The sequence below is a fragment of the Columba livia genome, chromosome 4 (genome assembly GCF_036013475.1).
Source record: "Columba livia isolate bColLiv1 breed racing homer chromosome 4, bColLiv1.pat.W.v2, whole genome shotgun sequence".
Taxonomy (NCBI): Eukaryota; Metazoa; Chordata; class Aves; order Columbiformes; family Columbidae; genus Columba; species Columba livia.
In genome coordinates, this window is record NC_088605.1 from 74,560,225 (window position 1) to 74,576,321 (window position 16,097).

The 16,097-nt window shown below is 38.4% G+C and overlaps 1 protein-coding gene across 9 annotated transcripts in view; it reads right to left on the reverse strand.

Annotated features, from left to right (window-relative positions):
• Nucleotides 1-16,097, reverse strand: part of RAP1GDS1 (Rap1 GTPase-GDP dissociation stimulator 1) — an 84,902-nt gene that overhangs the window by 51,808 nt on the left and 16,997 nt on the right. For 5 of the 9 annotated variants that reach the window (XM_065062376.1, XM_065062370.1, XM_065062372.1 and 2 more), the window contains exon 2: nucleotides 409-516. In XM_065062376.1, the coding sequence (XP_064918448.1) occupies nucleotides 409-516 (108 nt within the window). Of the gene's footprint in view, nucleotides 1-408; nucleotides 520-16,097 lie in introns of all 9 variants that reach the window. The other 4 variants (XM_065062369.1, XM_065062367.1, XM_065062375.1 and 1 more) reach the window with 1 other exon arrangement.

Below are 16,097 nucleotides of genomic sequence, written 5' to 3' on the forward strand. Positions count from 1 at the left end.
ACTACTGGAAATAAGAAATATGGGATCAGAAGTTTGAGGAAATACACATAACAAATAGGAAACTAGGCTCTTTTAACAAGAAATAGCAAGCAGCTCCAATATTCCTCTCCCCATCTTATCAGCCTTATTTCTCCATCCATGTTCTTTGTTTCTTTGGTGATCAATTGGAAAAGTAATTGTGCTACTTCATCATATTGGAAAAAGGACTGGAATGTCCAGGTATCTGTTGTCACTTTATTCAGTTCTACCTGAATGTTACAGATATATAGGTTAAAAACAATGAAACCCAGCACAGCCAATCCAGCAGCCTACTGCTTGAGTCAGTCCTTCTGTCACAATTTACTACACTCATTTCAATCTACTGATCTCATTATACGATTTAAAATTTGAGAGGTCCGTACAACTTACTGTTTTGTGCCAGAGCCTGAAGCAGACAGTCCAAGCAGCCCTCCAAGCTATCTGCTGTGCTGTCAGTTGTCGTTATCTTCAGCTTTTTCAGGGCATCACTTAGATTATCTGCTTGGGAAACACAAAGAAAAGAGAAATCAGTGTCCTCGTCAATTTGCTAACAGCATTATAGCCTTGAACGTAAATAGTTACTGTAAAATAAACAAGATCCTGTATCAACGAAACAGGCATGTATGGTCTGTATCCTGAGGATACAAAAAAACAGGATCAAAGGTTATAGGTGAAATTAAATTTGTCAAGTTTAAATATACATTTATCATTCTGCATCTGAGAACAGGATGCTGGCAGGCACTTTATGAAATGCCACTGAACAGCAATTTAGCCATCAGTGTTTTCTCAGCCTAGTCGGTGCAGAAAACCAGCAGCCATTTCTTTGCTTCTATCTTTGTTTGTGGGAAAAAATACGATGGAAATAAGTACATCTTGAATTTTTTTTCATCAATAAAGGGAAAATAATTGAAAATGCCATTTTCTGCATGCTGTGCAGGCTTCCATCTTGGCTGCACATTTGCAGATCCCTAGTGCTAAGATTATAGCCTTTTAAGTATTATGCCATTTTCCAGCACAAAGTTACAAGCACCATTGTTTATACGAACTGTGTTAACTCTTGATCCATAACAACAATAAGGCATCTTCTAGAAATACGAAAGTTCTGATGTGGATTTCAGAAAATTAAGTAACTCTTTGCTCTTTAAAATAAAAATAAAAAAAAAACCCCAACATCCAAATCACATAGCTCTCAACAGATGCAAATTTCCTCCCATAAAAGTTGGGGTAAACATGACTGTTAACATTTTGAGTGTTCTGTGTATTCAGAGCAAGGTATAAGTGTCAGCAGCTGCAGCGCGAGTGTCTTTGGGTTGCGTGCTGCTGACGAACCTCACTCTGAATGGACCATCCTCTTAAAATACAAGCGCTGATGTAGTTTCCATGCCAACTCTCAATAAGCAGAAAGTGTTACTCAAAACAAATACTGTTAAATGGTGTCTAGCTGTCTCTTGTTCCCCGGTGACTAATCAAAAGGCCTTGACCCAAGCCCTAGAGAACCATATGTACGGTTCCTTTGCAGTGCATCAAAGGTATCTCCTGAGCCTCGGAGCTTCACACAGATGCATAGCGACTGTGCAGCTGCTGTGCTTTGCCTCCTTTTCACTTGCCCACATATGGGATGGTGCAAAGGACAGGAGGGATGGCAAGAATTGCTCTTTATTTGTCTCAGAGGCACTGGCCATCCTGTAGAGACACAGCAGGAATCCTGTGAAGAGGGTGGAATCTCACTCCTCTTGGAGCCGCTCTGCTCCTCAGCCGAAGCTGTGGCTGTTGTCCCACCTCCACTTCTGTAGCCCGATATCCCATACATATATGGGTAAGATGCTTGATTTTTGAAGTGCTCAGTATTTAGGTATGAAACTGATCATGAAACTGTTTATCGGGCAGTTAGTTTGTCTGTTTAGTAAGGAACATGTTCTTATCGACACCATAGCCAGAATTTCATTACTCTAAAAGGCAGAGCCAGCAGCTTTTGGGGCAGCTGCACTTGCTTGTGCTCCTTGAGATCTCAAACCTGCCTCCATAGCACCTCTCTATGCTAAACTGACACCACCTGGAAAAAGCTACTGAGAAAAAAAGCCCAGATTTATCATATTCGCTTGTACTGACTGATGCTACTGTCTAGCAGGCTTACTGCAACACATTAAATGACACTTAGCAAACAGTAGAGCTGGACATGCACTGCAAAGCCTCATCGCTTAAATAGATTATTCAGGAAATATAACTGGAATTTGTCAAAAGACACAGGTGCAGAGGACCCAAAGACCAGCCCCAGTACTACAATTTAACATCCCACGTCCCACCTCCTCTTATACTTTCCTTGCCCACCTCCTGCTCATATTACTCTCTTCAGTTTTTCTGCTAATATAGCACTAATTCTCTTCCATTCTACAGGCATCTCATTCTCCTGTATACTCACACACTTAGCTCTGAAGCTGTGGCAAGCATTTATATTGAGAGGACTAAATCTATATATAAAATAGGGGTTTCCATAATCTGGGGAGGAAGAAAATGCATAGGTAAAAAAACACCTTCATACCACATTTTGCAGGCTATGGAGACAGGCTGTTGTTATCAGAGAGCACATCCAGACTCTTATTTCTCTCTTATAGCCTCTTCTGTCTTGCATGTGCCAAATAAATCACAAGTTCCCACTTATTATTTCACTTTAGTGTGCAAAGAGATGAGTGCTTTACCTCAAATACTTGTAATTTCTTCTACTCCATGCAACATCAGAACCTGCAATAGACTTAGCAAGGGGTCCCCAGGCTTTTTTCCTACCTCCCCTTTCTGCTCAATCCCATGTTAATTTTTCTGGGGAAAGCCCGCTATTTAAATACTATACAGTTACATGCAATATACAGAATGATACATTTTGTGGAAATCTTTAAAATGTAACTATCCAAATATTTCATTCCCTAGGACAAACAGCTCAATTTTTCATGCCCATGCCACAGACATATATGGGCATTTAACTTCAATTCTAGACACACAACTAATGGTGTGCCATGATACTTTTAACATAATTTCATATGGCATTTTACAATGTATCCCAATTTGCCACTTCACTAGATAAGATTGGATACTATAAGAAATTTAAACCATATGCATAATGTGTTTCTAAAATAATTACAATAATCCTCGATTTTCTAACAAGCCTACAACTCTAAAATTATTGCAGCTTGAGACTTACTCCTTCTGTGCAAATGAAGAAGACATACGTAGGAATACTGTGGAAACACGGAGGAAAAACAATCCTTCAGGAAAGACTTTATTTGCCCACTTTGATTCTTTCTGTCAAAGTCGGTCTCTGTTCTAAATAGGGTCAACAGCCTGAAAGATACATTTACTTCTGAAACCTGAGGATCTTAGACATACGCAAATACATCTTAAACAGGTTCAGAGGGTTTGTTGTTGTTTGTTTTCTTTTGCTGCTCTGAAAAGAACAAACCAGTACAGTCTGAGATGACAAAGACAGGGATAGAGAGGAAGGGCTGTAGTGTTCCAGCAGCCTTTCACCATAAAATCACACGAGGCGTCCTGACTTCTGCAGCTTCACAGCTGCCCTGAACTGTCATTTAGGGAAGAAGCTGCAGATGCTTGTCTTCCATGCACAAAAACCCCGTTGTTTTCTTGTGATCATCTCCTGCTTATCTTTCTGTCTCTTTTTCTCTTTCTATAGAAGCTGTTTCCAGTAGGCTTGTTACTGCATAGGCTGATCAGATTCTCAGAGATAAAAACGCACAGGATATAAACAATACAAGGAATGTTGAGTGTCAAGGAAATGTGAATAAGTAGATTTTGTCAATATGCAAGGTCATATGCAAGTTCACACAAAGGAAGATCAAAGGGGGCAAGATCAGGATGGTAAAGGTAAAAATAAGGCTAGTAATGTTCCCTAAGGCACAACTGCTCAGCAATCTGGTATCAGGTCATTAGTTCATAAGGCATCGAATCACAAGTTTAACAGAAGTATGAACTATTTTGTTGATGACCCCAGGCACAGAGAGTCAATCAGACCTGGTTTACCAGATTGCTTTCTGAAGAATTAGTTCTCTTATCTGGACAAAAAGCCTTGAAACTCACAGAACCCAATCCCATATATCCCAACGACACAAACTGATAAATCAGGAATTGTCAGACCTGCCTCACCCATTCCACCTACTGTTGCATTTTGGTTTCTCCTGATAATTGCTCCTGCACAAACACTCACCAAAATGTGGTGATTTAAACACTACAATAGCTTGTGTTGCTTTTGGTGGCACCGCATTACTACCATCTCTTGCAAATTTCCCCTATCTCTTGTGCGGCATTTTTACAGAGAAAAATAGTCAGAAACTAACATAAGTGAATGCTTAAACATTCAATTTCATTTCACCGTACCCTTTTTTCTGAAAGCTTTTCTGGGATTTATTCCTATTTTCAATCACTAATTTGTTTTTTATACAGAACTGTTCTTTCATCTCATTAGAACTTGGTAGTTGATCAACCTTGCTTAGGGTCAGGGCCACTGCAATGCTGACCAGGCTGCAAAAAGTTTTACATGGTACCCAAAAGCATATCTAGGGATGTCGTTTCTGTGGACAAGAATCAACTTGCTAATTTCGCCTTGAGTTCACCGCATCTTCAAACCCCAGAAAAAGTCAAGGTGCACAGAAAAGCCATCTTCTAAGACTGACCTTTAAAAAAACAACATTTAGAATGTTTTAGCTGAATATTTAGATGGATAGCTTTTGTCTGGAAAGTTTATTCTTATATATAATTTATTCTTATATATTTTGTGATCTTTCTTTCCAGTATAGGTATTTTCTTTAAAAAATAATACTTTGAACATATTAACATTTCCCATATCTTTGATTGACACCTAGTATACTGTTGTTATTACAGGGACTATTACATTATACATGCAACTTATCAGATAAGGAATTCAAAATTGATAGATATTGCAATGGGATGTACTGAAACAGGCTAATCAGATAAGGAGTTCAAGCAGTTCTGGTGTTACAGGGATGGTGGTTGTATTCACCTTAGAGCCTTTTGCGTCTGTGTCGCTGCCTCTCAGGAAATCGTAAAACACCAAACTGAGCAGAAGGGATGATGCCATTTTATGGGTCTCCTTGTGTTATAGTGGTATAAATGCCTTAGAAGTTTAAGTGTGTACACCTACATGGACTAGACTTCAGAAATGACTTAATTTTCTTGCATGGGCTTTAACTTCCTGGAATTTCAGTACAAACTAACCTATATGGAAAATCCACCGCTGACCCAGCACAGTTGTCTTTGACTAAAAGTGTATTCTGAGATTATATTATTTGAGAATCTTGGAAGTGACACAGAGTTCAGACACATAATGCAGTTAGGCCAGCCTCCAGCTCCCAAGCCATCCTTACCCCATGCTCTTTGCTTTGCTTCCAATACCATCTGAGTTTCTACTCTAATGATGGGGATGTGGGGAGGGATGGGTGGTGGGTTGTTGATCCTGAACCGCAGTCATATTTGGCCTGAATTACTTTTTATTTAAAGCAGGAAGCCCAGCAACTGGTGAGATCTGTAGCATGCCTTTGGTCTTTAATGTCCCCAGGTGCCCCTTTCCCAAAGAAAGTAGAGAACATTGGCCCAAAATTATCAGACCCCATTAGTTCCCAGAACATCAAATAGGATGGTAGGTATGCACAGGATCTTGAATCTACATAAGGAAAAGCTAAGATGTTTCCCCTTGGATACCTTGTCAGAGAATACCTAGTCCCATACAACAGTTTATCTACCTAGACCTGAAGAATATACAGAATACACACAATTTCACAGAATCACAGAATGTCAGGGGTTGGAAGGGACGTGGAAAGCTCATCCAGTACAATCCCCCCATGGAACAGGAACACCCAGATGAGGTTACACAGGAAGGTGTCCAGGCAGGTCTTGAATGCCTCCAGAGAAGGAGACTCCACAACCCCACTGGGCAGCCTGGGCCAGGCTCTGCCACCCTCACTGAGAAGAAGTTTCTTCTCAAATTTAAGTGGAACCTCTTGTGTTCCAGTTTGAACCCATTACCCCTTGTCCTATCACTGGTTGTCACCCAGAAGAGCCTGGCTCCATCCTCCTGACACTCACCCTTTATATATTTGTAAACATTAATGAGTCACCCCTCAGTCTCTTCTTCTCCAAGCTCAAGAGCCCCAGCTCCCTCAGCTTTTCCTCATAAGGGAGATGCTCCACCTCCTTCAGCATCTTTGTTGAGGACAGAAGAACTTCATCCTCATGCTTAGGCCATTGCCAAAATATACTCCCTTCCCTCTTTTCCTTGCAGCAGCTGCCCTGAAGTGTTTTCTGTCAAACCACCCAAATCTGTCATAAAAAACAACTCTCTGTTCTTAGCCCAGCAAGGACATGTTGAAACTTAGCATCTGATCAGGTGGTAGATACACACTATCAGAGGCCAGTGGTAAAGAATTCTTTTTTAATAAAAGAAGAAGAAATAGCCAGCCAGGAGAAACTTGGCTGGCTATTGTCTCCTAAAAACAACAGAAAGTAACAGAAGTAACTGCACAACGAGGAGACCTAGTCAGGACAGACCAGGCCAAACCATCTGTGACAACCCAAAGATCAACACGAAATAGAAAACTATTTTGTTACTCAGATTATTGCTACGCACCTACGTTGTTAACGTTGCATACAACTCTAGAAACCTCATGCTGCAGAACTAAAAAGGCACAGATAAGGCTGAGCAAAGGTAAGGAACAACTGTTCCTCAAGATATTAAATAGGCGAGGACTCTATTCTGAAAAAAAGATGACAGGGTAAAAAATTATCTAGGTGTTCGGCATCAAGAATAGGACTAAAGTAATGAAAAGAAAGCTAATATTTACTGTTTCTCCTAACACAACAACTAGAATATCAAAATTATCAAGCAACAAACTTAAACAGGACAATGTATTATCTATGTATATTATATATTATATATTTCACATGGAATTAAACTGTGGAACTGTTAAGAAGATAGAACTATAAAGAGATTAATTTATTCAATTAGAAAAAAAAAATATGAGGAGACTAAAGTCCATGCATGGCTAGTAATACCATGATATGCATAAAATGTCTGGATTTGGAAGTCCCTAAATGTCAGATAACTGGAAGCTGGGAGAACATCACCCTGCACTGGCCCAGCTCCTGCCCCTGCCCAGCAAGCTGGAAAAGATTTGGGGTTCTGTGGTCCCTCCACAGCCAGTGAGGTAATTCCTGTGTTAACAACTGCATCTTCGGTGCTGAACAGGTCCTGAGGCTGATCCTGGCCCCAAACCACATTAACACTTAAATCCACGAATCCAGATGTTGGTTTGTTTGGTTTGTTTTTAACAGAAATCCTGCTTGTTTGTTTCTGTCTTACCATGCTCACTGAGGTGGGTTAACTTCTTTTTTTTTTCCCAGCTGATTTTACTAGTTCTACAGAAATACTTGATAGATCATTAACTTCAGGGCTTCTACTGCAACCTGTTTTTAACTTAGGTGCATTTGCTCTACTTTTCTAGCATAGTAACTAATTTTAAAGAAAGTGCCTATTTCTGTCCACTGTTCAGCTGCTTCATTCTTAAACACTTTTTGAATCTTAGATCTATACCATCTGCTCTTAGACACTTGTTACTCTTTCGCTTACCCATTTGCTTCAGCATCTGTTCTTTTGACACCTCGATCTCTCATGTAGCTTCATTTTTGCTACCTGAAAATAGTGATGCACTGTGACTCATTGCCACCTGAGCAGTAAGCCACCTCATTATTGTTGGTAATTATCAGATCAATCTATACACGCTAACAACTACTTAGTTTGTATTCAAAATCAGGATAGAAACCTAAACAAAGCAGCACCAGCCAGCATTCAGTTGGCTTGAAATCTCTTGCCAATGCCAAATTTTCATTTTGCTGTAGAATTCTGGTTAATTTTAAGCAGAAAGAATGGTGTGGGGTTTTAGTTGGTTTTGGTGGTAATTTGGGGGGGGGCTTTATTTCTTTGGTTATTACTACTTCTGAACTCCCTCAATAACATGTCCATAAGTAGAATTAAAAAGATCAACCTTAAAGATAAACAGATATTAGCTAAAATGATTTTCCCTTGTTTTCTGTTTTGATCTGGTGGTTTGTTTGTGTCCAATTTGATTTTGTGTTTTACCTTGGGGGGAACTGGAAATCTTTGAAAATAATTTTTGTGTATCATTTTCAGTGTAGTCACAGACAAACAATACATATTAATACAAACATATTTACACTGTTGCAAGGTAGGTTAATCTGTAGCTGTTGTAATTGGTTTCTGCATGCTAATGATCCTTTCCCTATTACTTATACCCTGAGTTGCAAAGGCTGGACTAAAATAATGACATATTAGAAGATTTTGAAGAACCTTGAAAGATTTTTGTCTCTTCTCTAGAAAAATGTGGTAGAGATTTAGGTATCTTTATATTTCGTACGTAACCACTGGAGGTCTGGAATTATCTTGAGGTTCAAGGGAACTGATCAAAGTTCAGTGAAATCGATTTAACAACTTTTACTGATTCACAAAAAGCCCTAAAAGGTCTGGCTTAAAACAGGTCCTAAAAGAAGGATTAAATAGATCTTTTTCAAAAATAGAAAAGAAATACATTGTTTGATAAAGAGAATCTGTACTGGCTGAATTTAACCTAAAAATCGGCTAATGATAGAAAAAGCATCATAATTATTTCAACTAAAGATGACGGCATGTAGTTCTCAGTCTATGGAAAGACCTTTTCTGGTACTGTATTACTAGAGTAGTAGATAAAATCACATGCAAGATGGCTACCAAATTGTAAAGGTTTACATGTATCTGACAGATAACTACACATTTTATCTTCATATAGTTTCTTTTCTTCAAGTACCTGATATTCACTGAGCCACATTACGAAAACCCAGGAGACATGCAGAGCACAACAGAAAATATTAATTGGGACTTCTGATAGACAGAAGCCTTTTAAATTCTCACCGGATCCTTAGTAAGCAAGAAAAACACAACATCGCCTGCAATCAAAATCAAACCACTTCACTGGCTTTATTCAACCCTGCATTATAAAACTGATAATAAAGAAGGTAAGAGGCCTGTTTTATCTTAAGTGATGTGCTGTAGCAAAATCAGGCAAATTTCAGAGAAAAATCATTTGGGTGCTGAATGTAATAAAAATATCTTATTGTCTCTACCCTAAGTAACTTATAATTTTCCTCTGTGTCCTCTGGTTTAATTCTCACATGTTCATATGGCTCTTCTTATGAGTATATTAATTGCATAAATCCATGCACATCAGTTGGTTTCTTCAGATTCGCCCTACTGAATAGATTTTACCCTTTCCCTTGCATTTAAACCTTGTCTTTAAAAAACTTTCTAAAGTGATTTCTCCCTCCAGATTATCACTCAGCTATCTGCATTTTTGGAAAGCAGCATCAGAATTTTGAATACAGAGGAAAATCAAAGTTTATTGTAGCAATTTTCCCATCTCGGGGAAAAAAGCTAATGCAGGGCAGGGCACCTGCCCCATGTCCTTACAAACCAGAAATGTCCTTTGATATTTCAGTTATTGTCAGCAATAACACAGAAAAAAAAGCTGTAAGATAGTCAAAAGCCTAACTTTAGCATCTTGGGAGTTTGTGTAGTTCTTCTCTGCATCCTTAGGTTATGTGTAGTGTCTAAACCTCTTCCAAGGAAATCTGTGCAGGTAATGTAGTACAGAAATAGCAATCTTTCTAACGTTCCTACTGTATTCGCATGAAACAAGTACCAACTCATCTCACAGAATCGCAGAATGTCAGGGGTTGAAGGGACCTGGAAAGCTCATCCAGTGCAATCCCCCCATGGAGCAGGAACACCCAGATGAGGTTACACAGGAAGGTGTCCAGGCGGGTTGGAATGTCTGCAGAGAAGGAGACTCCACAACCCCCTGGGCAGCCTGGGCCAGGCTCTGCCACCCTCACTGAGAAGAAGTTTCTTCTCAAATTTAAGTGGAACCTCTTGTGTTCCAGTTTGAACCCATTACCCCTTGTCCTATCACTGGTTGTCACTGAGAAGAGCCTGGCTCCATCCTCCTGACACTCACCCTTTATATATTTATAACCATGAATGAGTCACCCCTCAGTCTCTTCTTCTCCAGCTCCAGAGCCCCAGCTCCCTCAGCCTTTCCTCACATGGGAGATGCTCCACTCCCTTCAGCATCTTTGTTGCCCTTTGTTGCTCCCTGGTGAGGAGATCACACCATCATCAGCCATAACAGCCTAGGTATAGATAGATGTAAAACCGAAAGAAAATTATAAAATGTATATCACAATCTAAGCCTTCAAATAGTGAGTCCTGTTAAGACTCAACTTTTTTATATCCTAAGAGTATAGCTAATGCAGGAGACAAATAACCTGTGCATCTTGGTGTATACGAATTTAGCCCAAAGTATGGGAATGAAGTGTTTGGTTTGGCGGCCTCCCACACCAGATCCCAATCACTGAATTATGCAATTCCCAGGCTGTCAACTGTCACGATATTATCATGTGCTAGCTGGTATTTCTCCAAAGGCACGACTCTCAGGGAGTCTCAAATACCTGACAATATTAGGTTTCATTTCTCAATATACAAACAAACTTGAAAATATAAACTAGCTATTACAAGAGTAAACATAAACCAACCCAAAGGCTTACCCTTTACAAAATAATGACTTTTTAAGACAATCTCAATGATTATTTTGAATATTTTGCTCATCATTCAGTTTTTTCAAGTTCCATTTTTGTTCCACAGTTATGCACATACTTGTCATGGTTCCCCTAAGATGGTTAGATTTAAACAAATGCTATTACTTATGTATTCCCTAAACAAGTAAAATATGTATCTGTGCAAAAGTTGCATGTATTCCATATTATAAGGTCTCCATAATTCCAGTATCTTAGAGATAGGTACGTATAAACACACACATGCATAGTATATACATACAGTACTCCAAACAAAAAATTGTTAGAGCGATATTAGGTTGCATAGTCAGGTATTAAAAGCATAGAAAGTTCCAGAATTCAATCAACCTACACATATTTGACTGTATAAAATATTTGCCATACAGTACAGTGCATGCCAAGATATACACATGATGAATATTGTTTTGTCCAAGGGACCCTTATCTCTTTCAGGACAAATGTTCTGTCAAATAACAGCTACTTAATGTCTTGCCTTATCCTCCTTCTTGACATGTGGTTCTAGTCTTATTTACCAGATACTATTAAAAAATCATGTTCTGAAGGATTACTTCCTTTCTCATTGGTAATTATAGAGTTAGCATCATTACTTTATGTCATAGTGTTTCAAAGATATGAATGTGCTTGTTTTCGCATGGTATTTATAAGGTAAGATGGAACCAATATACTATGTGAGTGAAAGAGATAACTGAAACTTGGAAGATTTAAGGTCAAAAGTATTTGTATGGGAATTTGGAGGTTCCAACATGAGAGAGCTCCTGATTTTCAGGTTCCAGAGATTCTAGATTCCTTTGGAGTCTTCAGATGCAGTTATGAATTACCCTTAGCACTTCCATAAAGCAGACTGCAACAAACCATGGGTAGGTATCAAGAAAGCATGAGATATGATAAGAGATTACCAGGGATATATTTGGTTTATGAATAAAAAACTGCCTACCATATTTTCCTATAGAAACCGTGTGTCAGTGGGGAGAGAAGGATCCAGGTCTTAGTGGGAACATTCAACTATTAACTGTCTGACCAACTGTTCTCTACACATGCCCACCCCTCCTTAATTTCTGCCATGGCTTCCAAGTACTGAAAATCAGAGGCAGGGTCCTTGAGGCAACAGGTCTCTGTCACCGGATTATCCTGGGTCAATGCCCATCCTATGCACAGAATGAAAACAGTTTTGTGAGGAAAAACAACAGGACCAAAATAGGCTCTTAAATGACTACTGATAGTTCAGACGACAGTCCAAACCTGTTTCTTGCTAATGCTAAAACAAAACCCCACCAGGTAAATGAAAATGGACAGCCTGAAGCAAACACTTGGCATAGAATATAGCTCTTCCTGAAGAGTCAGTAAATGACTGAAACAGGATCTTGCAAATAAAGGGGTAACCTCAACAATAATCAATGTTAGCATTCCCTATAGAAAAGCAAAGCTATGGGTGTATGCACACATTTACACACACATACAACTAGCAGGGCTTGCATCTCTTCTCTGGCTCTCTTTTCCACTTGTGTTCACTGATTTATTATGTTCTTCTGTTTTCTTTCTCTACCTTCCTCTTCTGCCCCTCCAGATGTTTCTGCCTGAGGCATTTTAATCTAGCAAGCAGGAGACACTTTGTCAAGTCAAGACAGCAAGAAAGAGAAGAGGTGATGGAAAACAAACACAAGAAAATTCATGTACAGAAATAGCACACTCTAGAAACAGCACATTTAAACCTGTTAGCTCTTTCAGCTTGAGCTTTTCTGTGGGATGATCTTTGCCTATGCTACCGCATAGAACCTTTTCTGACCATACCTACTTTGAAAGTCTTGATCCTAATGCGATTCAAGTGACTACAGATAGCAAATGCTAATCTAGACCTTACACAAACAAGTAAAACGCTTTCCTAAAATGTTTTTGAATTTTCCTTTAAATTACTTCCCTTACTATATTAGAACAAATACAGATTTAATAGATAGATATTACAATATTAAACACTTTTTTTTCCTTGCGTAATTTAATAGGGCTACCAATTCTCTATACTTTTTCCAAGTCTCTATGAAATATGGCTCGTTAAGCAACAAAATAACACATATGTAATAACAGAAGTTAGTCTGAATGGACATACAGGATTCTGTAATGCAGGAAAATGATTTAGATTTGAAGTAGACATTCCTAATCTATATAACGAGGTGAATCTACTGTTGGCTTTTTCAAGAAACAAGTTAAAATGACTTTTTCCTCTTGTAACAATACTGGAGCTATCATCTTCTCCTACATGAAAGGTATAAACAGGCTTTAGTAAAAATAAAAGAAATAAATGAATTAACTAAAATCAGGCAATACAAGGCTGAAGATACAAAGTTCCAGAACCGGCAACGGTACTGAGGTAGAAGCTGAGAAAAACTCTCATTGACTTGAACAAGTTGTGGATCTGGTCTTTGGCCCACACTACGCAAGTAAGTACATATAAATTATACAGTATAAGTCCACAGTGCAATATCTGTCAAAACTATACTTAGGCTATCAGTTTGAGTTACGGAATAAAGATGGGATGTGAATCCGTACAAAGCCCTCAGGCTCATCTTTCACCAGCAACAATGAGAATTTTGCCCGAATAAGATACCCAGGCTTAAGATTAGTACTAACTCCAATTGTACGTCACACCGGTGTTCTTGGTGAAGCCTCAGGTAAGTCTGGTGTCATGAAATATGAATGAGTAACACAGCACATTTCCAGCTATCCGGAGTTCCCTGAATACCTTGAATATGGAAAGGAAGGACTTGGAAGTAACAGGGCAAACACTGAGTCCACAGTGTGGTACAGATTGTGTTTCTTCGCTTCTTACTGTCTTGTTTGAAAGTCATCCTGCAATTTACCAGAGACCATGGGGATTTTCAGCTTTCAGATATGTCTTTCTGACAATAAACCCCTGATGATGCCAGAAAAGGATTCACAAATTCACATGGTTTTTATGTTTTCCAGAGTCCTTAAAAGGAAATCTGACATCACTACTGTCAGTGGTGATTGTTGTCGGAAATCAAGGTTATTTCAATATTCAGATATTTTCTGTTCTCTCTTATAAAAATACCATCTTTAAGTCTGTTTATTAAAAAGCCTGTTTATAAATTCTGTTTTTAACATGACCACTAATTGTGTATATACAAACACCTTTTTAAATTTACTAAAAGTTGTGATATTTCAATTACCACACATCTCATCTCTATTTTCTTACCCACCTTACAGAAATACCAAGCTCTGAAGCACTCAACATCTTTGCATTAAGGGAAGGTATATGTGAAATTTTGTGTAGTAGGAAAAAAATATCAAGCTTTCTGACACATTCTCTACAAGTGTTTCAAATATAGTAAGTTTAGAAACAAAATCTCAGCCCTTGTCCTGTTGAGTGTTAATAAAATTCCATCTGGTCACTTAGGAGCTGTGCCAACATTACCACACGAAGATTCTTTGAGCCATTTGAATGTTCAAGAGTCATTTGACAGCTTTTTTATTTACCTTTTTTGTGGTTGTTGTCAAATATGCACCTAATAGTACACAGATGGCTGGGTTCTAACAAGTTTACTTGCATGTAAACTTGGAACTTAACCTTGAAAGTCAACTGCTGAGGTTTTGCTTTGGGTTGCTGCTTGGGTTTATGTATTTTTTCTAACATTTAGGATTGTTCAGTCTACTGCTGCTCTGAGTTCCTTATTAGGCAAATACAAAGTGAAGGTGAAAACCTAGTGTCTAATGGTTCTAAAACTACAAAGACAGTAAGAATGAGCTCAGAGACAAGGGAATGGGAGTAGGTACAGCGGGTTGAAGTCACAGTAGACAGCACATTAAAGAAATGTTCAATGACAAAAACCTTCACAGGGGAAACAAATCTCAAGAACCGCTCTGAGCAAGGAGATTTCAGCAACAGATGGGTACTACGCTCAGTATACATTGAGCATATACCTTTTAGTGCCAAAATCAGTTAGAGATTTATTCTCTAGTTACCGTGCTAACATTTCTGTATTTAATAGATAAAAATAAATTCTACACTGTAATTTATATTCAAATTTGCCTCGGAAAACCAAAATTTGTTTGCCAAAAAAACCAACCCTCCTCCAATTAAAAAAAAGCCACTTAAGTGACTTGATCCAGCTTCCAAGTTAGCCCAGCTTGGCACGGGAGGCTGTATTAGGTGATCTCTGATGTCCTTAATGACTTTATATTTTGTGTGTCTATCTGGCAAGGTTGTATACATCATAACCACAGAGCACTACATTGCATGGCCCAGTCTATAGCCTTCAATGCTAAGCAGATACTAAAAGAATCATAGTCATAGCCACAGCAGAGAAGATTCCAAACATTGCAAGGCTGGCAGAGCTAATATAGCTGATCCACTTCTGCGCGATATTGAGTTAAAAGCCTCAGGTAAAACAATACTGAATGCTCCACCAGAATCCCAGCTAGAGGATCAATTGTCTGGGATGCGAGAATTACACAGCGAGACAAAAATGATATTTCAGTTCTAAGAAGTGGTTTAATAACGCTCCCTCCTTGTTCCTATCCCTCAACATCTTTTAGCTGAATCTCAAGTATAAAACGTGTAAATCGATGGGATTAATTTATATCTTAAATGTCCATAGGATAAGCACTGAGATGATGTATAAGGGCCTTATTCTGTCACTAATTCTCTGTGAGTAACTTTTTCATTCTTACTGGAGTACTTTAGTTCCACACGTGCATAAAAGCTTGGAGGTCCTGACATGTAATAAGATACTAAAGGAAATAAAACTGTAAAAATATAGACTATATTGATTGTTATTTTAAATCATTTGTGGGTGATTCAACAAAATAGAGTTTTGGAAAGGATTTGAATAGAAAGATCTTTGCTCTTTCAGCTCTTGGTTGTGGACTTCATTAAAACTAGCTACTCCAGTCTTCAAAGCCATAACATATATGATTAGGATCCAAAGAGCGATCTACTACAGAAAATAAAACAGGGCTGAGCAGTGGAAAAATAGAGATTAATCTAGCAAAATCTGCAAAGCTTGAATGAAAAGCTATAAAAGACCTAGAAACAGAACATAACAATGTTTCTGTATGTGTTGTTATTACTTCGTGCTGCGTTTTTAAAGGTCTCAGCACGTTAAATGAAGTTGTCATCGAAAACTAACATTTTATGTAATCTGCTTTTGTACTCCTGGATTGAAATCTTACATTTTTATACTTTAATAACATTTCTTTGTTTTGCTACTGTCTGTTTGCATGTGATTATGGGACATAAACTGTCATAGCTGCCTGCAAATACATACCATTCTAGAAGGAAATCTGGACCTCAAGCATCTTCCTGAATGATAAGCCCTTTAAAAACTCTCAAAATACAGAGACTT